This window comes from Nuphar pumila, chromosome 5, assembly GCF_984573655.1.
Source record: "Nuphar pumila chromosome 5, dmNupPumi1.hap1.1, whole genome shotgun sequence".
Taxonomy (NCBI): domain Eukaryota; kingdom Viridiplantae; phylum Streptophyta; class Magnoliopsida; order Nymphaeales; family Nymphaeaceae; genus Nuphar; species Nuphar pumila.
The window spans coordinates 122489257-122514227 of NC_143253.1; the positions used below are offsets into that span (position 1 = coordinate 122489257).

A 24971-nucleotide genomic window follows, 5' to 3' on the forward strand; every position below is an offset into this window, starting at 1 on the left:
ATATTGCCAGGATGTTAACAGGTTAGACTTGGGTCAGGTCAATGCCTTACCGAGTCCGACCTACCGGATTCGGAGTCAAATGGGATATTATAAAACCAGACCCAGATCCAACTAGCTTAAAATTTGATATTGGTTTTTGGATTTTAGTCACTTACATTTTAATAAGATTTGGACTTGAATTTGGATGAAAATTTTAATGCCTAGTCCAAATCCGACAAATTGGATTGGGTTTGCGTTCGAATATCGGATAAACTCCCATCCATTGACATCCCTGTGTTACGACGATATTTTGGAAATTATTGCCATATTTGTCATTGTGAATTAATGATGTTTTTTTTTCATAAAAGCAGTTATAAGAAACTTCGAAGAACTGACTGCTTCCATCCACAGTGTCCACATCTTTCACCAACTTTCTAGAAGAAACGGCAACACATTTTCAACACACAAAAGATGGCGGGCAATGGAAAAGCCTTCAGATTGGGACTTTGAACCATATAATCAACTTTCCTATTAAAGGCTGAGAGTCAAACCTTTGACATTTATAAATAACTCACTTTGTCAATGTAAAATCTATTTTTTACTGATATTTAATATGCAATTTTTATGTTAAAATTTTGTTTTTAAATCATTCTTATTGTAAAAACTATATGTAATAGATATGTTTTGGCAAAAAGCTAAAAAAGATTGTTGGGACGTTGCAGGTTCAAAACCCAATGGTATAGTTAGTGGACCGGGCAGAGGCGGGGGATAAGGTCTCCACCCCTGCTCCATCTCAAAATTCTGCCCTCCGGGTTTTGGTTTTAACCTCAATCCCTGCCTTCATCCTGGTTTCATGTCCTCCATTCCTGATCCAGATGGGGCGAGGTGAGGTGGAGCCCCGTTTCTTCCAGGTCCACTGTCATTCTTAAAAGTATTTTAGTTATTTTACTAATGGGAATCGGGGACAGGGCAAGGCAGGAGAAAGCATAAGTCCATCCTTGCACGGGTTTTGATTTTAGCCTTCATCCCCGCCTCCGTCCCCGATCCAAACAGGGCGAGGTGAGGTGGGGCGGGACCCATTTTCCAATTTTCTCCCGGTCCACCACTACCATCCCTAAACCCCAGCTTGCCTTTAAAAAAAAACCTAAAAGCTAATAAGATACATACATTCTTTATGCTTCTATTTAATCCCTCACCTTTGCTTAATGCTTCACGCATTACTTATCATGCCCTCTCCTTATTCATGATCTGGTAATTATGCTTTGATTGTGAACCAATGTAGTACACAGCCATGATAAAGTCAAACCTGAGTTCACATAGACAAAATATTTGATAAACCATTCATCATGAAAGAAACGATTCACCCGACCCGATCACTAACTAATACTAAGATAATAATATAAAATATTTGTCTTTTCGGTATACTTTTTCCGTTTCATTACTGCCACGGGCTTTGCACAATTGATTGGATCATATAGATATCCCTCCTGTATAAAAAAATGTATATTTTATGTATAAATAACATGAAATGTTTTGGAATGATCAACTCGTATTTGGCTCGTCTCATTGAGGGAGGAGCGGACCTTGAGCTCGGCTCAGCTAAAAGTGAGCATGAGCCAAGTCATGAGCTCCATCGACTGGTAAATGAGTCGAGCCCAAAAAATGCCCTGTTCGGTTTGTTCAGGCCTAGCTGAGGACCACATTAAAGTTAGTTTCTTACGATCTAATTTTTGGTTTTGCTAGAAATGAAGATCAGGTGACATGTCAAATCACTTTAACATCTTCACCGTCCATTGCTTCATCCCACAAGGAGCTCATAAATCACTTTTCCAAAAGTGATTTGTCCAGCTGAGTTGGGTATGCCCTACTCCCGTTCAAACACAGTTGGGGTTTATTAAGCTATTCCCTTAGATAATTACCATAAACAATATGAACTTAATGATTAAGAGTTTTTGCATGTTAGTATTAGTAGTAATAATAATATGGGTCACTAGAATCTGTTAACGGGAAATACTCCTGAGCATGAACTAGGCAATTTTTACTCTTTTTTTTTTTTGCAAATCTAACCCTCAGATACAGTCAGTGTGGTTCATTTTACTAAAATCGACTGTTGATAAAAAAATATGATTTTTAGATGCTTAAATATTTATAAAAATTTTGAGCTATTGATTTTCAAGCCTTAAAAGATCATTCTTATGCATAGTAATCGGATTATCCAAGAGTCTGTCCCTATAATTAAAACCAAGCATCTAGATCACAGTATGGTGAAATTTAAGAAAAAAATATAAATAAAAAAACCCATAAAAATCTTGGTTCATACTCCAATTCATATATTTCCAGTTAAGATATTATAAATGTCCACAGTAATAATAATAATATCAACAACAAGAACATATGCATACATCCTTGAATATTTACATCATGGACACGTTTTGGTGCACATTTCAGGCCAGAAATGCCCTTAATTGGATCTTTTGTTTAAGGTACCAAAATTGACCTGAGTCGGGCACAGGTCAGGATCCAACACATTGACAACCCTATATGAGTGTTGCGTGCATTTTGGGTTTCTGGATTAGTTTTTCCACTCAGTACTATTTGTCTACACAGCGGTAGGGACGACAATCATATATATGGAACCCTGATCAAGCTTCGTTAGTTTCGGGTCTGGATCCACATCCAACCACAAAAGATATGGTCTTCTACTTGAATCCTGACCAGGATCCCAATCACTGTCATAAAATTTCTTGTGCGGGAAAAATCTCATAATATTTTGAAAAGACTGGTCTTTCTATATTAGCACACAGCTAACTAGGGGTGGCAAAATCTGACCCGACCCGCCAACCCGCTTCTTAGCCGGGTTAGGGTTTGGATTAAACGGGTTCGTGTCATAAACTGGTCGACCCACCTAACCCGTTTATTAAACGGGTCGTGTTCGTGTTAGGGGTATCCCAACCCGCCAACCCGTTTGACCCGTTTATATATATTAACTTGTCTAACCCTAACTCTATATATATATTAACTTATCTAACGGCCAACCAGTCAACCAGCAATCATGTCTATGTTATCGGGTCAACCCGTTTAATAAACGGGTCACCGTGTCGTGTAATCGTGTCGTGTCGACCTGACCCGTTTATTAAACGAGTTAACCGTGTTGTGCCGGGTTACTCGTTTAACCGGACCCTATTGCCACCCCTACAGCTAACACAAAAATACATAAATATAGATAATAGTTTGATAATATAAAACCACCAGGGGGTCGCTGAGTGGCCACCACGGTGGTTGTGAAGGCATTGAGTTGAAGACACGAAGACACCGGATCAAACCCTGCTGGTGCACGGGTGTATCTCTAGCTTTTAGAGCTGTTGTTATGATAGTTTTTTATTTATAATTATATTCCTGCATTTCCTAAAAAAAAAATGATTGGTTGTTCAGATTATTCATAACTACTTTCTTAGTTCTGTTCTTCTAGCATTGGATGAACAAGTTACAAGAACGATCCACCAACGGGGCTCCACTTTTCTGGTAGGAGCAGCTAGTGCTCCTCACCTTGCTTTGGGAGGTTGCAAGTTCAAAACCCAATGGTTTAGTTGTACCCCTGGTAGGGGTCTGGCTAACCCCCAGCTCGCCTTTCAAAAAAAGAACGATCCTCATGTTTGCACCTAAAAAAAGTAAGAAGACTTAGTGGTCAATACATTTAGCCGTTAGCATGATAGAGTTGGTGAGATTTTTTAATTTTTTTTTGACTTGAGCACGAGTCAACCTTCAATTGAATAAGATCCTTGGTCGAGTCAAGCCAAGTGTTGGGCCCCTCGTAGTCAAAGCACACACCTACAAGTCGGTTCACTCACCTAGAATGTTGACCACACCAAAAAATATTCATTGAGACCCATAATTAGTGGATATAATATGCATTTTATAACCTTATAAAAGGGGACCAAGATATGAAATTGGTGATCCCCAATCTTTGAGTAACGACAAATAAAAAAAATATGGGTATATTTTTTATCCAATCAAAGTGGTCCAATTCCAATCCAGCTGAGATTGAAACGCGAGTACACTAATTATGTATTTTCAGAAAAAGGAAATTGTTAATTCAAGGAAGAGAATGACGTTCTGGCAGGGTGTCGATAGGCTTCCACCAAGTTATCGCGTCATCGAATAGAATGATGCCACGTGGAGATATATTACCATAATCTTGCTTGACTACGCAGCCGTGACGCTGTGCTGACGTCGCACCCAAGGTGGGACCGGACTGGGCTCGGCAGGAGCGCGTGGGAGGCGTGTAGTTTTCGGCCTTGACTTTCTATCCAGGCGGCTGTTGTGATTAATTTACAAGAATGCCTACGGTCAGAGAGGGTATTGACGGTTCTGTGTTTGTCAATTATCTGTACTACGGTACTAACCGAGACTAATGCCATCTATGTCACATAAGGTAGGGTTCAGGGTTCGGAGAGTATATATATATATAAAAGATGCTTTTGTAACACTTATTAAATAAATGATAGATCTAACAAATGTGTTTAGCAGAGTTTATTTAATATGTTAAAAGGTTTTATAATATCTAATACAACATAGGATCTTATTTTTGTAGACTGTGAAAATCAAAAGGCTCACAGTTCATGAAAATAAAAGTCATCACAAAATGGTATAAAACAGTAAAGAGAACATGTTAAACATGATCCAAATGTTAGATTTTGCATTTAGAGCTTAGATCTATGTGTAACACAATAATTTATGGTGGCACGGTACCAGAAGCATTGAATATATACGGGTTTATATTTGGTATTAACGAAGGTATAAAACTATTGTGCTAAAAATCATAGTTTCAAACAGACTATATCAATTCAATCTGACCACATAAATGTATCGAGCATGGTTTATTTGCTAAGGTTTTTTTGATGTAAAAATTACTTTTGAGACATGAAATTTTGGTACATTATGAGCATTTTTGAAACTTTTAAAAACCTACTTATATGCCACAAATACATGATTTAAACTTTATTTTCTATTAAACAAGTCTTCTAGATCACATCCATAGGGTTGGATCTAAAAAAAATCCAAAAAAAGTAGAAATGATGGCAATTTCTATTAAATAGTTCCAAACCTTCATTAGTACCAAATAGTAACCTTATATACAGTGTACGAATGAATTCTTTTCATTTTTTGATAGTTTTATATTTTCCATGGTTTGATTAGTGGGAATCAGCTTTTGGATTGTTTGATTACAATACATTGCACGATCATATGATTCTTGAAAAATCTTTGGCTTACAAATGTAAGATATTTTTGGCTCACAAAATCATATTTTTTTTATAAAAAAAAAAACACAATAAAAAAGCTGATCCTCAGCATTTGGACAGTGCTGAATCTATCAATGTGTTCCAAGTGGATCAACATGATCCACACCTATGATATCTAGCTCATTCATACGGTCCCATTGACCTCTCATTCTCTCTCTCTCTCTTGGTGTAAAATTTTTCTAAATATCATAAATGTTGAAGGCTTAAAGAATGATAATTTTTTAATAAAAAAAACATAATCCAAGTATCGTTCTCTAGCAAATCGACCATGTCGAATTTATCTGTGCACTCAGATTTGGGAAAAACGACTCAGAAACCCCCCTTGGGTCGCGGTGGGATGCTACTCCCTTCCCTCTCTCTCTCTTTATATATATATATATATATTTATTTATTTCTTTATTTATTTATTTATGTCAAGTTTCTTGAAAGGCCTGCTTGCACTTCAAATCTCATGACATGATCTAAAATCTGTTTTCTGATTATCTGTAGTTTAGATTTTCAAAAACATATGGACATACTTTTTTACTAGATAATGTAATAAACAGTTACTTTACAAAATATGAGTCAGGATCGAGTGCAATATGATTGCACAAATATGTGTGCATTAAGCACCTGATTGCCCTCCATCAGGCCTTAGCCCTACAGCCTGACAGGCCCTATCGCCAAGATGGAGGGTGATCAGGTGCTTAATGCACAAATAAATATTTGTGCAATCATATTGCACCTGATCTTTTCACAATTCCCCCGTTCGTGCTCTGAATAGCTACCGCAGGGACACCAACTAGATCCCAATGAGGTTGGTCAATGGGACCGGTGGCGGTGCTAAATGGATCCGGTCATGTGGGTCTGACCAGTGTAACAAATATCCAATGCTCTCTCAAGAAAAGAAAAGAAAAAAGACATTAAAAAAACACGATATTATACCTCATTGATAAATCCTTAATTATCCGCATACATTTTCTTCTTTCATAAAATCTAAATTTCTCATGAGAAAAAGTAGCCATATTTTCTTGTATTATGATTTTGTCGATTATTAATCAAATCTGGTCCTGCTCTGGCTTTTGCCAGGAATGGGCCAATTCTTAATCAAACTCGATGCAGAACTAAAACGGACCAATTTTGCATCACTTGGGGTTGCCAAAGGTCAGTTCCTTACACAAGACGAGTTCAATTCTAATGGTTGGACCTCGCCCACTTGGGCTCAATTGACTTATTCGGTTGGGTTATTTTAGTTAGAATGGTCCGAGTCAGTCAAGCATTGACTTGGTTTGGTTGATCTTTGTCTAGACTGGTTTGATTTGGTAATGCCGTGAGCGTTTGAAAGTAGCGACTTTTTATTCTTGTTTTTTGGATTTTTTTCTTTCCTAGAAATTCCCAAGAACGCCAAAAGGTGGCTACTTTTTATATATATATATATATATATATATATAGCTGTGTTTGAAACACAGATGGGAGACCCACTCAGCTGACTCTTTTTACCTCCTTTCAAACGCGCCCTCAACTGTTAGGTGTGAACGCCTTGGACACATTCACACGCATGCGTAGTGGTTAGTTGGCATATATTGCGAGAAATTGCCTGAAAGTTTAAATTGCCAATTTCTCATGAGATTTTCAAATTGTGACAAATATCACGATATTTATATTTTTAAAAGATATTTAGCGTGAAAACCACCAAGTTTTTTATTTTTAAATGTGTTTTATTTATATTTTCTTATAAAACTTAATTTTTTTATTTTTTACTTTATTTTTTATTCTCAAGATTTTGCCAAAAAAATTCAAGATTTGTGAAAAATGTCAAAATCTCCGGAGTTTTTATGCCTGCCGAGATTTTGCCAATTTTAACTTTTGTCACTATGGTTGCCTTAGGCAGACCCCTCTACAACTTTTAAACCATACACCATTGGGATTCTAACTTGCAATGTCCCAACACAAGGTCTCCTTCACTAACAGACTCCTGCCAAACAAGCAGAGCCCCTGTTGGTGAGTAATAAAGAATTTGCCCTCCTCAGCAGTAGCGGTGTCAACTGGTCGGGTTTAAGTGAACTCGATCTGAACCAAACCCTGTAGAATCCGCGTATCATGATAAATAAGAAGATCTGATTAAGACCCGGGTCTGGACCCAAAGGTCTGATTAAGACATGGACCCAGGTATAGCTTGTGAAATTTCATCCCAGACCTGGGCCCAACCCGAGTTTTGATTAAAACATGCAAATTTTCAATATAAAAATGATAAAAAATAAGGTTTTACTGGATCTGATTTATATAGTTATTATGGGGTCCAGATATGGTTTCTCTTGTAGTGGGTCTGATTAAACCCGAGTAGGAACCCAATACCAAAATTATAAAAAATATGGTTTTACTGGATCTGATTTATATAGTTATTATGGGGTCCAGATATGGTTTCTCTTGTAGTGGGTCTGATTAAACCCGAGTAAGAACCCAATACCATACCCAAAAATCAGGGCCAGGTCTAGTTCCACCTGGGTCTGAATCAAACCCGAGCCCTTGACACCCCCTACTCAGCAGTAATCTTGAAAGATTGTTTCTGATTAACGGATGGCGTTAGCATTCTCATGTAACCTAACTTTTTTAAAAGAAAAAAAAAAGAGAGGAAAAAATTGAAAATACCTATTTTAAAAATGACCAAAATGCCCTTGATTTGAATGACCCAAAAATATCCTTCCAAACATCAATCATCTTAGCTCCTTCTTAGCCATTTCAACCCAATCAAACTGGAAGTAAACTTGATTTGAGTTTTTTTTTTTGGAAAATGTACAAAATGACATCTAACTTTTGCTGCATAACCAGAAGATAATTTAAAGAACTTCAAAAAAGCAGTGAGTTTTTTTTTTATGACGAGGAAGCAAATTAAAAAAAAAAATAGCTACAATTGTCACTAACCTATCTTGGTTAACATAAAGATATTTGTCCTGTTCTTAGCTCAGCCCAAACTAATCATGATTTTGAAGGAAAACGTGGTATGAATTAAGAAAAGCTTTGTTGAAAAGTTCAAATAGTTGGTATCAATTATAATTCAAATAGTTCTTGATCTATGCCGTATAGTTTGTGCTCCAAATACTAGATAAATTATTTGACTGGTTAAAACCATACTAACCCAAATAAGTAAAATATAATTTTGGTCTTATATGCTAACTTGTGTTTTGCAAGGCTTTTGAGTTATGTGAATTTTGAAATGACATCTTTGTATTTGATTTATCCTTAAAATGTATTGATCTTGAGATCCTCCTCCTCCTCCTCCTCCTCCTCTCATATTTGATGAATTTGTAAAGTTATATTTAACATTTCCCTATATATTTGATCTCGAGATTGTATAGTGTTTTCAATTAAACATGGGGTATTTCCAAGATCCCTCACATAAGATAGTACCACTTTAACCATCCAGCTATCTTACTGTTACCTCTGGTTTAAGCAACTTAACATGCGCATAAGTATAGCTCAATAAGATTTCCCCGAAAAGCAGATTGAGATCAACCATGACTCAAACAGATCAATCTTTCTAAGGTTTGAAGCAACTCAAATAGAATCGACCCGCGATTCAACTAGTGACCCAATTGAGGTTGATCTTGGTGAAATTGATTCAAATCATGGTATGCTCACTTTTCAATCAGACCTTTAACTGGGCCCTGCCAAGGCACACCACACCAAGTATGTTGGTCCCTATATTGAATTCCAAGGTAAGAGAGAGATTTTCAACCCTAAACCATTATATTAATTTTCGAAGGTAGATTAGTCATTTGTGAAGTAGAAGGACACCAACCACTAATGGCTAAATCCTAAAGCGAACCGGGTATGAAAAGAAAAGGAGGGAAATTTTCATTTTGAAGGCACTGTTGCATGGTAAAACAAGTCGCAGGGCACATTTGGGCCTCGAAATGGCATGCATCAAACACGATAAAAAGAAAAATACATCCACACCCAAAAAAGGTTTAATCCAAAAACGAGAAAAATGTTGAATCCTTCTAGTTTTTTTTTTCATCAATGTTTTGAGGAGCATTTGTTACATTTCTACGAAAAGAAAGTAGGTATGAACAGATTCTGACAAAAAGAACTGTTTTTTGCATTTTTTACGTGGGTCTCACATATTTCTCATGAAGGTTCATGTTTGTTTCACCATTTCATAAGGACCTAACATTTATGTAATAGAAGCGGTTTTGTAATTTTGTTATACATAGCTCAAGGTTAAACTGAGTTACATCAAAATAGATTTTCTATCAATTATGTCTTAAAATGTCTTTTAAGAAAGATGATGGAATTTTTTTAAATGTAGGGGAAAAGAAAGGGCAGTAAATGAAATTGTCAGAGACAGCTCAAACAAAAGCAGAGGGGCCTATTTCCTACCTAATTGGAATCATGCAAGACTTTAGGTAGCCCTTCAGTTTCCCCCCTCGTCTGGAAAACAATTAATATAAAAAAGAAAAGTGATAAGTATTACTATTATTAATACTACCACTGCCACATTGTAAAAACAGTAAAAACTGTTGAAAAAATCAGTTCCCTTAAAAGGCTTCTTATTTATATACAAGGGATTAAGTAAAATCTCCCAAACCGTGTCTGCTGGTTGGACTGACTGGTTCCTTCCTGACCCCTTCTTCTTCTCTGACAAAAGAGAAACGGAAGCCTTCCCAAAAAACAGAGAGAGACCAAATCAGTCAACAACCCCAACAAATCCGCAACCCATAAAAACCCCTCCCCTCCTCCTCCCCCTCCTCATCTCACCTTTCTGTCTCCCCAACAACAGATACTTAGAGAGAGAAACACTTAGTGAGAGAGAGAGATCCATCTTTCCCAATGGCTGTCTCCCCCACCACCACCATCAAGATGTTCCTCCTCCTCCTCTGCTTTGTGGGCACCCTCTTCTCCACCTCATCTGCTCAGACCTGCAAATCACAGAGCTTCTCCTCTAACAGGCTCTTCGCCAACTGCACCGACCTCTCCGTCCTGAACGCCTACCTCCACTGGACCTACTTCGCCTCCAACGGCACCCTCAACATCGCCTACAGGGCCACTCCGGTCTCGCCCGGCGGGTGGGTCGCCTGGGCGATCAACCCCAGAGGCCGGCAGATGCTCGGGTCACAGGCCATCGTCGGCTACGCCGTCTCTGGAAAGCTGAACGTCATCACCGTCAACGTCGACAGCCTCTCTCCCACGTTGAAGAACGGGACCCTCACCTTCCCCGTCTCGAACCTCGGCGGGGAGACGTCCGGCAACGACATCATCCTCTACGCCACGCTGAGCCTGCCGAGGAGCAACACCACCGTGAATCAGGTGTGGCAGACCGGCCCTGTTTCGAGCGGGGATCTGCTGCCTCACTCCATGACCGGCGCCAACATGCAGTCAACGGGGTCCCTGGATCTCCTTTCTGGGCAGAGAACGGTCTCCAGTGACAGGAATTCGACGTCCCTGTCGAATAACGTAAGCTTTCGCGAAGGATTTTGCTTGAATTTACCGAGTTTTGGTTGTTTCAGTCTTTAATTCGATGCATGGTTCACCCTATTCTTTTCTTTCCAATTCATGGTATGCTTGTAGATCAAGTTTTGATTGTTGAGCTTTTTGGGGAATTAATGGTGATTGGTGTGTTTGATTAGGTTAGGACCTTATCATGAGGGGTTATTTGGGAGCTGAGTTGATTTGGTATAGCCCTCTGTTATTTGGTTTTAGTGTTGCTTCAGGGGTGCTCTGTTTCAGTTTATGATTCTGGATATAGTGAACTTGGTTTTCTGTTCACTACTACCTCATGTTACTGAATGAGGGGTTTTTAATTAGATTTGGTTACCGAATTGTCCAAAAGAGGGCAGTGGTTGCTGTTTCTTTGCACCCCTTTTCATTCCAATTTATTCCCCTTTTCTCGGTCTCCCGTATTTTTCTTTGCTTTTTCAGACTTCGTGAGTATTGCTTCTGATCATTCAAGCTTACCAGTGTCCTTATTCCGACCTTGGTACTCTTTGAAATTCCTTCCTTTCCATTGTATACTATGATAGTTGTGTTCTCTGTTTCTTCTGGAGTTGTGCCAAATAGAGAATGGTGACGTTGGCTTATTATCTCAAGTACTGTTATCCGGGATCTCTCTGTGACTTTCATACTCTCTCAGACTTGCAGGTCACAGAACTTCTCCTCCAACAGGCTCTTCACCACCTGCACCGATCTCTCCGTCCTGAACGCCCAACTCCACTGGACCTACATCCCGTCCGACGGCACCCTCAACATTGCCTACAGGGCCACTCCGGTCTCGCCCGGCGGGTGGGTCGCCTGGGCGATCAACCCCAGAGGCCGGCAGATGCTCGGGTCACAGGCCATCGTCGGCTACGTCGTCTCTGGAAAGCTGAACGTCATCACCGTCAACGTCGACAGCCTCTCTCCCACGTTGAAGAACGGGACCCTCACCTTCCCCGTCTCGAACCTCGGCGGGGAGACGTCCGGCAATGACATCATCCTCTACGCCACGCTGAGCCTGCCGAGGAGCAACACCACCGTGAATCAGGTGTGGCAGACCGGCCCTGTTTCGAGCGGGGATCTGTTGCCTCACTCCATGATGGGCGCCAACATGCAGTCGACGGGGTCCCTGGATCTCCTCTCCGGGCAGAGCACGGTCTCCAGTGCCGGGAATTCGCCGTCACCGTCGCCGTCCCAGTCCCAGCCGAATAACGTAAGCTTTCGATGTTGGCATCTCATGGTTCACCCTATTCTTTTCTTTCCAATTCATGGTATGCTTGTAGATCAAGTTTTGATTGTTGAGCTTTTTGGGGAATTAATGGTGATTGGTGTGTTTGATTGGGTTAGGACCTTATCATGAGGGGTTATTTGGGAGCTGAGTTGATTTGGTATAGCCCTCTGTTAATTGGATTTAGTGTTGCTGCAGGGGTGCTCTGTTTCAGTTTATGATTCTGGTTATAGTGAACTTGGTTTTCTATTCACTACTACCTCATGTTACTGAATGAGGGGGTTTTAGTTAGATTTGGTTACCGAATTGTCCAAAAGAGGGCAGTGGTTGCTGTTTCTTTGCACCCCTTTTCATTCCAATTTATTCCCCTTTTCTCGGTCTCCCGTATTTTTCTTTGCTTTTTCAGACTTTGTGAGTATTGCTTCTGATCATTCAAGCTTACCAGTGTCCTTATTCCGACCTTGGTACTCCTTGAAATTCCTTCCTTTCCATTATATACTATGATAGTTGTGTTCTCTGTTTCTTCTGGAGTTGTGCCAAATAGATAATGGTGACGTTGGCTTATTATCTCAAGCACTGTTATCCGGGATCTCTCTGTGACTTTCATACTCTCTCAGACTTGCAGGTCACAGAGCTTCTCCTCCAACAGGCTCTTCACCACCTGCACCGACCTCTCCGTCCTGAACGCCCACCTCCACTGGACCTACATCCCGTCCAACGGCACCCTCAACATTGCCTACAGGGCCACTCCGGTCTCGCCCGGCGGGTGGGTCGCCTGGGCGATCAACCCCAGCGGTCGGCGGATGCTCGGCTCCCAGGCCATCGTCGGCTACGTCGTCTCTGGAAAGCTGAATGTCATCACTGTCAACGTCGACAGCCTCACTCCCACGATGAAGAATGGGACCCTCACCTTCCCCGTCTCGAACCTTGGCGGGGAGACGTCCGGCGACGACATCATCCTCTATGCGACGCTGAGCCTGCCGAGCAACGACACCACCGTGAATCAGGTGTGGCAGACCGGCCCTGTCTCAAGCGGGGTTCTGGTGCCTCACTCCATGACCAGCGCCAACATGCAGTCGACGGGGTCCCTGGATCTCCTCTCCGGGCAGAGCACGGTCTCCAGCAACGGGAATTCTAAGGCCCGCCGAAAAAATGTAAGTTTTCGTGAACGATTTTGCTTGAATGTAAAGAGATTTTGTTGTTTCAGTCTTTAATTCGTTGTTGGCATCTCATGGTTCACCCTATTTTTTTCTTTCCAATTCATGATATGTTTGTAGATCTTTTGGTTGTTGAGATTTTTGGGGAATTATTTGTGATTGGTGTGTTTGATTGGGTTTGGACCTTATCATGAAGGGTTATTTCGGAGCTGAGTTGATTTGGTATAGCCCTCTGTTAATTGATTTTAGTGTTGCTGCAGGGTTGCTCTGTTTCAGTTTATGATTCTGGTTATAGTGAACTTGGTTTTCTGTTCACTACTACCTCATGTTACTGAATGAGGGGGTTTTAGTTAGATTTGGTTACCGAATTGTCCAAAAGAGGGCAGTAGTTGCTGTTTCTTTGTACCCCTTTTCATTCCAATTTATTCCCCTTTTCTCGGTCTCCCGTGTTTTTCAGACTGCAAGTATTGCTTCTGATCATTCAGGCTTACCCGTGTCCTTGTTCCGACCTTGGTATTTGAAATTGCTTCTTTTCCATTATATACTATGATATTGTGTTCTCTGTTTCTTCTGGAGTTATAACAAATGGAGAATGGTGGCAGTGGCTCAAGCACTGTTATCCGGGATCTCTCTGTGACTTTCGTAAGCTCTTATCATTTAGGCACATAGAAAAGCTTCCTGTTCGCATATCATTTGAATTGTCTGAATCATTTTCGGAGGATTATGCTTCACAGCTTCAGTAAAGATGTCCTTATCATCTGGGCTCTCTGCATCTTCAGTATCAATTATCAATTAAAACTTCTTATCATATGCTTGCCTGTATTTACTATTTATGAATGGATCAATTTGGATAACTAATAAGGGTTTAATTGGTTATCAGGTGCATGGGGTCCTGAATGCAGTCAGCTGGGGAACCCTGATGCCTCTTGGTGCCATAATCGCAAGATACATGAGGGTGTTCAAGTCTGCTGATCCAGCCTGGTTTTACCTCCATGTTGCGTGCCAGTCTTCGGCCTACATAATCGGTGTTGCCGGTTGGGGAACCGGTCTTAAACTCGGCAGCGATTCCAAAGGCATCACGTACTCCACTCATCGGAACATTGGGATCGCCCTCTTCTGTCTTGCAACAGTTCAGGTAGCTGCTTCTGCAAAACATGCATATATCTTTCTGTGATTATGAAAATAGCGGTGGTCTCCGATATAAAACATGCATATAACTTTACTCAATTATGCGAATATGTGAGAGTATTGTAAGTAGCAGAGTGGCCTTGCTGCCACCATCCATTAAGATTTTGTCCCTTGTCACATCGATTCTTAAAATAAACTCTGGAAAAAAAGAACATGAAAAACAAAAATCACACCAACTGGCTTGTTGATGCTAAAGGGCGGTTATGTTTCCTTGCAGGTGTTTGCTTTGCTCCTGAGACCTAAGAAGGATCACAAGTACCGTATCTACTGGAACGTGTACCACCATTCTATTGGATACTCCGTTATCATCTTGAGCATTATCAACATCTTCAAAGGATTGAATATGTTGTCGCCTGACAAAAAGTGGAAGCACACATACATGGGCATCATCATTGCTTTGGGTGTCATTGCCGTGATCCTAGAAGCCATTACATGGGTTGTGGTTCTGAGGAGGAGGTCAAGAAGCTCTGAGAAGTCACACCATGGTGTTAATGGAGCAAATGGACACGGTGGGATACGTGGAATTTAGAGGCGTGAGAGGCATTAGAGTGTTTTATTTAGTTTTTTTTTTCTACTGTTTTACTTGCATATCATGGTTTGGCACGAGGATGTAGGGTTGTGTTGCCTCTTGTATGTTACAAGAAGCTGTTTTATTTTTAGGTGGTAGTGAATTCTTTCTCATATTTTCCCTTATCCTCCTTTTGGTGAGAGAATTTGTTAGGTCGCAGAGTGTCTGTCCATACCTCTGATCTCATGTATGCTTTTTTTTTACCCTACTATAGTGAGGATTTTTTGTGGTGTTATCGGACCTCTTTGTTATATATTGTCCTTTAGATATTTTGGCTATATTCTTTGATATTTTGGTGATCCTGTTGGCCCTTTGTGATTATTGGATCATATATCCTTTAGGGGTTGTTTGATCGTGCATCCGCACAGGATGTCGCGGCTGCTTGTCATGTGTTTTTTAACAAACATGGGACACGTCAGACGGTGTTCACTTGCCGGCCAACTGCTCCTCCGCCGCTCCCTGCCTCCCCTCCCACTGCTTCACTTCCATACCAGTTGTGAGAGGCGTACGCCTCAGAGGCGAAGCGCAGGCTCAACGCCTCGCTTCGCCTCATCGCATTTAACAACCTTGGTTGGGCGCCCTTCTCTCTCTCTCTCTCCCCTGTGCAGCGTTCAGAGGGGCCAGCAGAGGTGAGGCGGTGACAGGCTGGCTGGCGGAGGTAAGGGCGGCAATGATGCCAGTGGAGGTGAGGGCGGCAGTGAGACCTCTCTCTCTCTCTTCGTTATTCTTCATTCTTCTTTTATTTTCTTCTTTAGCGTTTTTTTTTTCTTCTTTTTATGATTAGGGTTGTCTCTCCCCCTTTGATCTCTTTTTTTATTTTCTTTTGATTCTTCTTATTCTTCTTTGTTCTTTTTTTATTCTTGATTAGGTTTTTTTTTTTTTTTTCTTTAATTAAGATTTTTTATTGATTACAGTTTTTTTCTTTGATTTTCATTGATTAAGGATTTTTTTATTTTTATTGATTAGGGTTTTAGATATTTAATTTATGGTATATTTTTCTTGTACTTTAAGGTTTTTTGGTTTATTTATGATTTATTTTCTTGCATATTAGGGTTTTATGATTTATTTATAAAAAATATGAATGAGTTCTTATTTTTATTTTTTTGGTTTTTAGTTTTTGGTTTTGTATACATCTATTGCATTTTGGTTTTTTGGCTTTTAGTTTCATGAATATGAATTCTTGCATTTTGGTTTTTGGTATAAAAATATGAGTATGATTTATTTTTTTGCATTTTTAGTTTTTGGTTTTTATATAAAATGAATATGAATATGCATTTTAGGATTTTAAATTTGTATATAAAAAATATGATTTTTTATTTTTTTTATCAAATTACCCGTTTCTCAAAAAATATTATTTTAAATTAAGGGTTTTTATAGTTAATTTGATTAGGGTTTATTTTTTATTTTCTATGATTAGGACTTTGAATCACATTTTGTTTAATTAAGATGTTCTTTTATTTTTTATTATTTGGATCCAATTTAAGATCCATAGTTGAGGCAAAAATTCAGGATTTTAGACATATCTTCGTAATTTGATCTATATTTGGGTCAAAGATCCATAATAAACTTGTTAAAGTATATAAAATAGTGGGCGGAGTGGGTCATATAATTCAAAACAAAGTAATCTGACTCATTATCCATACTGTTCATATTGTCCGAGCACAACGTAAAACTAACGTTAGATTTTGGAACACAGCATCCAAGTAAGATCCAAACAAATATTGAACTTGGTACAGTTGTTATAGAATGAACAGAACCAGTGTTCTTTGTTCTTCTTATCTGTAATTTCATGAACAAGTCATCAAACATGCTTTTAAGCATTACTAATAGAATTCTAAAATAAAAATGAAAGGACAACATATATGATTGTGTAACCTTGCATGTTCATTTGGGCATCCATATCATTATCATCAAGCCTTATCCCCAAATACATGGGGTTTCCCATGTATATCATGAAAGGGGCAGAATTATGCTTTAATATTTTTCATGCATGTATAGATACGACGGATAAGGATTTTGCCTAACATTTAACAAGGCACTTGAGTCCAACAGTTATATGAAATGACTGTGATGTTGAGGACGATTTTTTTTTTTTTGGGATAATGATTCATGTATGCGTCCTACAATCACAATCGAATATAAAATGTATGTCATTTCTGTATTCCAGTTGTCCCATCAAGTTGGAGAATGACAAGGTTGAATGCATGTGACTTGGGTTTTGGACTCTTTCATGATTTCATAAGTTGTAATGAATCCCAGTAATCCGAGTAGCAAATAGGGCAAAACTTAAGTGGCATCCCATTCATGACATACTAAAGTGCTTTGAGCCACTCATCTGCTTTCTTTGCTTTCACACTTACAAACACATGCAGTGTGTGTGTGTGCATGTATCATTGAGATTGGCCCACTAGAAGGCACTATCAAAAGGTTCACCTTAAGCAACAAGTTTCTTGAATCTAAAGCATTATTTCAAGTGAATTTATAAGATGGATTTTTCTTGATTTCGAGTACTCTCTCTCTCTCTCTCATGCACGTGTGTGTATGCACATATAGAAACACACATATATATACATGCTTGCATCCTCACCTAGACATGTTTAGAAATGAGATGCTCCAAAGTGTCCGTGACATAGTTTTTGAAGCGAGACACGGGATTGGATTGGATCCACCTTCGCTATTCGGATTCTAAATCTACTCTTTAGGGAGGTTGGTTTGGTTAGTTTCTGCTAATTTTCTTTGATTTTCAGTACCCTTTAGTTTATCATAGACTTGCACACAGTAGCTAGTATTTTGTAATATATCTATTCACAATCCCGCTTTGGGTCCTGCATTAACACACTTCCAACAAAGTTTACTCGTTGTTTTAACGTGCATTATGCTTCACTGGTAGAACAAGTCAGTAAAGTGTATTCTATTAAAATTATGAAGAAAGCATACTACAATCGGTTGGAACTTTTAAAGAGCTTATTAAGCTGCATCCCTTTCTATCGATCTAAGAAGAATCTTCAAACCTTAAAAATCTCTCTTGAGCACTCTCATGGTTCCAAGATCTTTAGAAGGAAGTGGAGAGATTGAGTCATTTATAAGCAGTGAGTAGTGACACAGTGAGCCGGATAAAAGAGTCTGTACTCAATGGTCATTTCGTACTGCTGGAATTAATGGCAATTCATAAGGTAGAGGTGATTTTATGAAAAACTTTCTAGTACATTGCACATGCGGCTACCAAATTTAGATCGTAGTTAATGTTTTTAATTTTATCTATTTCTGTTTAATTTAAACAAGAAAATATTGTTCGGATGAATGTTCAGTTAAAATATAAAACAAAATTAAAACAAATTTGTTAAGAGGGAAAGGTGCTTATTTCTTCTTTATAAACTATATTTTCTTTGAAAATCCAACTCAACTTTTTTGAAAAAATGGTCTAGGAATAAAAACTAACAAGGGTTACATAAAAAACCATTTAATTTGAACTAAAAAAAATGATTGCAAGTTCAAATCCCAATGCACTACAAGAAAAACCGTGGATGGTGCAAGAATGCGCCATCAACAGTGCCAGGAAAGGCAGCGCCGTTAATGCATTTCCTGAAGCAACTTAACACCGCCAGCAAATGTGGTTTTCACAGGCGCACTTCTTGTACCAGTAAAAAATTAATACTGGCGCAGTTGTGTGCCAGTAAAGATATTTCACAAAATTGAAATATCTTTTACAGGCGCAGTTCTATGCCAGTAAAAAATGTTTGTTGGTGCCATATTGCGCCAGTAAAGATATTTCACAAAATTGAAATATCTTTTACCGGCGCAGTTCTGTGCTAGTAAATAATGTTTGCTGGCACAATACTGCGCCAGTAAAAATCTTGTCCCAAAACAACAAGATCTTTACTGGAACAAAACTGCGCTGGTAAAAGTCTTTACTGGCGCAATATTGTGGCAGAAAAGGTTTCTGTTTTTTAAAAACACAGTTCCTACGCCAGTAAAAAAACACCAAGGAGGCACTTTTTACTGGCGCAGTTTTTGGACTAGTAAAAACTTTTTTTTTTTAATTATCAAACCAGTACATCAGTCTTCAAGATCAAATAACAAACACATCATCACAAGGTTCTAAGAATACAGTACTTTCAAAAGAAATGTTAAAGGTTATACACCAGCACTACAAGAAATAAAGCACCTGTGGCAACTGTATGGTGATTTTGTTGGGGAAAAGCTTTGACAACAGCTTCATTGTCTTTGGAATTTCTTTGCCTCTATCATGCAACCTACCAAAACTATCCTGCAAAAAGTAAGAAAATCATCAAGACTTCGACCAACAAAAGTGCTTCCTATATGGACCAATCACGCAACACGCAACTACATAATGACTGCAGGTGCACTGTGAATTAACATACTGATTGGCTCATGCCAACCATGTTTGAATGTCTAACTCTTGATAAACCAAGAGATCTTAATGGAGGTTCTAACCAGGCCTTAGAAACTAACCCAATTAATTGAGAATCACCCAGCTAATTCAGGTTAGAACTTTAAAAGATTCAGAAGTGGAAGCTATGTATGCAAAAAATTCATGAACAAGAATATTGCAAAACTAGAATACTAAGTTACGAATTTGAGAAACTCAGAAAACTACATATTGAAGTATTACTGCAACTCATTATATCCAAAGTCTGTATTAATAAAGAAGCAAAAAGAATATGATATGGATAAGTTCTTGCTGGTACCAAGTTAATAATGCTTTAGATGAAGAAAAATGGTGCATATAAGAGTTCTGCTGACCCGCCCTCAAGTTCAAATGTTCAAGCCATTTTTCCAATATTCTAGATCTTTCCTGTCACTTTAACCCAGTTTCATCTCTTAGTTTCATAAGTTGGTCTGTCAAAGGGGAATAATCTTTGAGTTTCCGACCTAAGAAGTATTAATAATTTACATGTTTATTTGTTCATTTTTATGATTGGTAATTTCTCCAAATCTGAATGTCAATAGCATCCATGTGCTACATGTATCTGAGAGGCCTACTTGTCCACGAAGCTTATTCCCATCAGTTTAGAGCTTCAACTGTTTTCTAGTTCTGATGTTTCATGTGATACCAATGGATTTCCATCCTTCACCAAAAATTGATCTGTAGGAGCTACAATTTGTCTATAATTACAAATAGAATAATGTCATCCTCTAGTTCAAAATGCTTTCCCAATAAAATGAGATATTCCTTTTACTTCAGATTTACCGTGTGCATTTGAACATTGCCACCAGTTTCTTAGAGCCTACATTGATAATTCAGCAGAATATGTTCTGTCAGATTTAAAGCTTAAACTACATTCAAAAAGGGACTTTGCAGGCAAAAAGCCAGAAATATCAATCTTTTACTGATCCTATGTGCTTGAACTTGTACTTGGTGACACTGACCTGATTATATATGGCTTGGTCTCCTTCAAGTTCTTTCCTGGTACCATGTATTTGATCTCTAACACATGCTAGGTTGTTCTCCCTATCTTCTATAGCAGCATGAAGGTCAGCAGATGCTTCTGTCTCCATCTTTGGCCTGCTTAATTAAGTCCACCATCATTATCAAAGCACAAGAAAGGGACCAAAGATATTTGAATCAAGAATATTTATCCGCGAGACCGAGTCTGACTAGTGAAGAGCAAGCAAAACCACTTGTTTTATTAATGAACAACTATCACCCTCACTAAAAAAAGTTTGCAGGGCTGAATTCCATGCAGTACACTACTTGTTTTATTAATGAAGTAATGAACAACGTATGGGTTTCAGTGTTTACAAAGTCATCATCAGAGACTTCCATGCTTCCTACTATTAGAGCTTGATCATTACAATTATTATCAAGATTCAACTATGAACAAGGCTATCTTAGCTACAACCTTCATAAGATAATGGAGACCTTAACCTTATGATATCCCTGCTCAACAGTTTAACCATTGTCAAAGTTGATGAATCTAACTTTAAACTGATTGATTGTTATCATAGAATCAAGCACACAAACATATCATAATTTTAGTTTTTTGCATCTCTCTGTTTCTGCAAATCCCGTGTCATTAATGAAAAACAGCAGCAAACAACAGTTCAAGTGCCTCTTTCTTCAACAATAAATCAATCCTATCAATGTTGGGAAACAGAAGAAGGAAAATATGGAGATATAAAAGTGCCACACCAACAATATGTAACATAAAAAAATGCATGATAAAGAAAATCTAGAAGTGGTAAAATGTGCTTCGGCAACAAACAAGTTAAAGCAATTTAAGGACCTTCAATTGCATATAAGCGTAGTGGATGTATACCTTCAAAATGTGAAAGCTCAATCTTTTTTCTTCAAAAGATCGATGCAGGCCTGCTTCATAAGCCTTTTGAACTTCCCTGCAAAGGCCAATTGTATTAGCTGAAAACTCCAATAAAAATAAAATAAAGAAAATAAATGAAACATCTTTCAATTCGTTTAGCACTCAGAAATCGATGACAAAGATGCCAAAATAGGTGTCCATTAGCAGATGTTAGAAAAGCTAGAGGAATTATGTAAAAGCTAATATTACAGCTAGCAAAAAAGTACTCAGACTATAGCATTTATAACCCAGTATATGTGACAACCTATGTCCATAATGCAAACAACTAATAACCCATGTTTATGACAAAACATTCAAATAAAACCAATAGTCATGTACAATGATCCAAAATTCATGTTGATGGACAACTATAACAAAAAAAGGACACTAGTGTTAATGTTGAAGCTCAATGGCGATCCACCATGTCCATACCCTCCATACCCTACAATAGCAACACACGAAAAAAAATTTAAACTATATATAAGCCTTTTATCATTAATGAATATGAAATCATTAGAAGTTTACCTGATTAGAAGGGTTTCCAAAAAAAATTTATAGCACACTAGTACAATTTTTTTATAGGTGATATCCAAATCTCCAAATATTCTTTACACGAGAGCCTATCATCTTTTAAATCTACCTGTGTTTGTGGACCTTCTTTTTTCCATGTTCTTCTCCTTCTTCTTCACATTTTGCAGCAATTACTTCCTCTTTATTCTTAGTATATGAGACAATTAATTCATTTTGGTCCTCGGTATCCAGGATAATTAATTTCTTTGTATTCAGAGTCGGCTATGTGTATATCATCTTTCTGTTAAATTATATGTAATAACCTAGGGTAACTAGGAATCTTTGTTAGTTTATTTTTAGTTTAGTTAGCATAGGTCTAGTTTAGTTAGAATAAGACCTTTTTGTCTTTATTTTTTACTTTATAATCTTTTTGAGTAGTCAATGTTTGACTTAGTCAAAAAGGTAAAGAGACGTTGGGCTTCCAACAGCTCTATTTAGAGCCATTGGAAGCCCAATGACTCCCTCCTTCTAGCCATTCTCATTGTGTATAAATATGGGGCTTTGCCCCCTCATAATGTAAGCTTTTCTTTAGTGTGATTTTCAATTAATAAAATATATTTTTTCTTCTTATTGTTGCATACCCTTCTTTGGGTATTTTGTATGAACCTTTGTGGTTCTTGTGAGTGATCTTTCTCGGTACTTTAGTTGGTGCTATTTGAAGTTTCGATTGCTGGTGATCCAAGAACTCATATTATTACATAGTATCATAGCTTGGTGATCAAGCTAAGTTTAGTTTTGGTGCATCGGGAAACATGTCATTCAAAGTTTGAAAAAGAAGCGAAGTTATTTTCAAGTATATGTGAAATCGTGATCGTGTAAAAGCTTGGAGGAGCACGCGTACTCGTTATCGGTGGTAGAGTACTCATTATCCAATCTTTCATCACTTCTCTTCTTCTTCTTTCTTCTTTCTTCTTTCTTCTTTTTCTTTATTTTTCTTCTCAAACCTTGTAAAATGGATGACAATGATAATGTCACCATTAAACTCATTAAGCTCAACGATTCTAGCTATGTTACGTGAGCTTCAATTACGAAGCACCTTATATGGGGAAACGGGTTGTGGGGATTAGTTGATGGAACTGATTTAGAAGAGGTTAAGAAAAACAAAGTCATTACCACTTACAAAAAAAGTGGAAGGAATAGAAAATGGGACATGCCAAAATTATGTCTTGGCTCATAAGTAGTGTTGATATAAAAAAATGTTCAAGTCTTGCAAAATTTGAACATGCAAACAATGCTTGGGACTATATTAAGAAAATGTTTTCTCTTAAAGACATTGCACATATGTGCAACTTACAAGACAAAGTTTGAAATATCGTTAAAGGGGACAAGAGTATTAAAGAGTACTATAATAACTTGTCTGGATTATGAGAAGAGTTGGCTCTCCTTGAACCAAAATGACATTATTCACAAGACATAGAACTCCGTCAAAACCAGATAAATGTGGAGCATTCCTTCCAATTTATTAGTGGATTAAGATCGAAATTTGAATAAACCAAATTCATTTTTCTTCATCGAGGAAAGGTTCCTTCAATAGAAGACACAATAGAAGAATTAAGTATGAAAGAGAATAGGCTTAAAAAGAGAATCTCCAAGTGTAACGATGACTCGGTTCTAGTCGTATCTAGACCGAGAAACCATATTCGTATATACAAACCCCCACACTATGGGAAGATAAATGATAAGAAACAAGGAAATGAATTTGAAAAAAGAAAAGTCATTTGTTAATATTGCCGAGAACCGAGACACGTGAAAACTTATTGTTCAAAATTGAAGAAACTCTATGAAAAAAAGGTTGCCACTGTCGAACCTCGACAAGAATCAAGTGAATCATCAATTGGAAGTATGTCCTTAACACAATTAGTAGAGACACTTCAACCTCTACTCAAATGAGCATCTTCATCGACTGGAGTTGCAGTCTCTTCTGTCAGCATCTCTGATCCCGGTTAATCTCTTTAGCTTCTTGACTCAGGTGTCTCTTTTCATATGACACCAAACATTGATATGTTATCCGAATGTCATAACTCAAATGGGTCAAATGTTTTTACCGTTGATGGAACATCTCTTGAAATCAAAAGAATAGGAAATTTCGAAGATATTTCTCAAAACTCAAAACGATTTTGTATTCCACAAATTATATTTATTCCTAAACTTAACCTAAATCTTTTAGTTGTCTCTCAATTATCTGACTATGGATATAATGTTTCATTCTCATCTCATGGTTGTCGAGTGCATGATCATCAATTAGGGAAGCTAATTGGGTAAGGCCATAGAGAAGGAGGCTTATACTACATGGATTTTTTTGAAATACCCAATAATACATTATGTTGTAATATTCAGAAAAGGGATTTGGATCTATGGCATAAGAGACTTGGCCATCCTAGTGTATCCAAGATCTAGTTTTTTTCAAAGATGATTTTTTTTTTTTAATTTTGAAACCTTTACATGTGAAAAATGTATTCTTGGTAAAATAAAGAGATTACATTTTTAAGAAAGACACTTTGTCTCTTCTCGACCACTTGAGTTAGTACATTCGAATGTGTGGGGACCCACACCTGTTATATCAGAAGGTGGTTTTATGTATTATGTAATTTTCGTAGATGACTTTACAAAACATACTTAGATCTATTTTCTTAAGCATAAATCCAAAGTTTTCTCACATTTTCAAATATTTCATAATCTAGTCAAAAATCAATTTAAGAATGAGATTTCAATCTTCCGCACTGATTCAGGGGGAGAGTTTTTATCAAAAGATTTAAAAACTATTTGAATTTATACGGTATTACACATCAAAGATCATGTCCCTATACCCCTCAACAAAATGTTTTAGCAGAAAGAAAGCATAGGCATATTATAGAAACAACAAAAACTTTACTCATTACACATCAAGTACCAAAGATTTTTTGGGCTAAAGCTACTCTAACTGCAGTTTATCTTATTAACAGAACGCCATTCTCTTCATTAAATAATATATCTCCTGTTGAAAAACTTTTCAAACAAATTTCAAATTATTCTAGATTAAGAGTTTTTTGGTGCAAGTATTTTGTTTTTTCTAACAAAAGTGACAAACTCTCTCCACATGCTATTCCTTGTGTTTTTTTAAGATATGCAAATCACCAAAAAGGCTATATATGTTTTGATCCTAAAACTAAAAAGTTATATCTGTTAAGAAATGTATTTTTTTTTTTGAAAAAGAAAGTTTTTTGGGGAGTA

The 24971-nt window shown here is 37.8% G+C and overlaps 1 protein-coding gene across 1 annotated transcript; it reads left to right on the forward strand.

Annotated features, from left to right (window-relative positions):
• Window positions 1–9842: 9842 nt before the first annotated feature.
• On the forward strand, window positions 9843–15149 carry LOC149838465 (uncharacterized). The gene is made up of 5 exons (XM_090006602.1): window positions 9843–10712; window positions 11389–11943; window positions 12576–13112; window positions 13996–14250; window positions 14521–15149. Exons 1-5 carry the CDS (start codon window positions 10089–10091, stop codon window positions 14830–14832), a joined length of 2283 nt encoding a protein of 760 aa, XP_089862728.1. The 5' UTR covers window positions 9843–10088; the 3' UTR covers window positions 14833–15149.
• Window positions 15150–24971: the final 9822 nt, after the last annotated feature.

What these genes read in the sequence shown, in the direction of transcription:
- LOC149838465 (XM_090006602.1), top strand. Translation starts at nt 10,089, where the DNA reads ATGGCTGTCTCCCCCACCACCACCATCAAGATGTTCCTCCTCCTCCTC. An exon ending in CGACGTCCCTGTCGAATAAC is followed by an intron (nt 10,713 to 11,388) that starts GTAAGCTTTCGC and finishes ATACTCTCTCAG; the next exon opens with ACTTGCAGGTCACAGAACTT. An exon ending in CCCAGTCCCAGCCGAATAAC is followed by an intron (nt 11,944 to 12,575) that starts GTAAGCTTTCGA and finishes ATACTCTCTCAG; the next exon opens with ACTTGCAGGTCACAGAGCTT.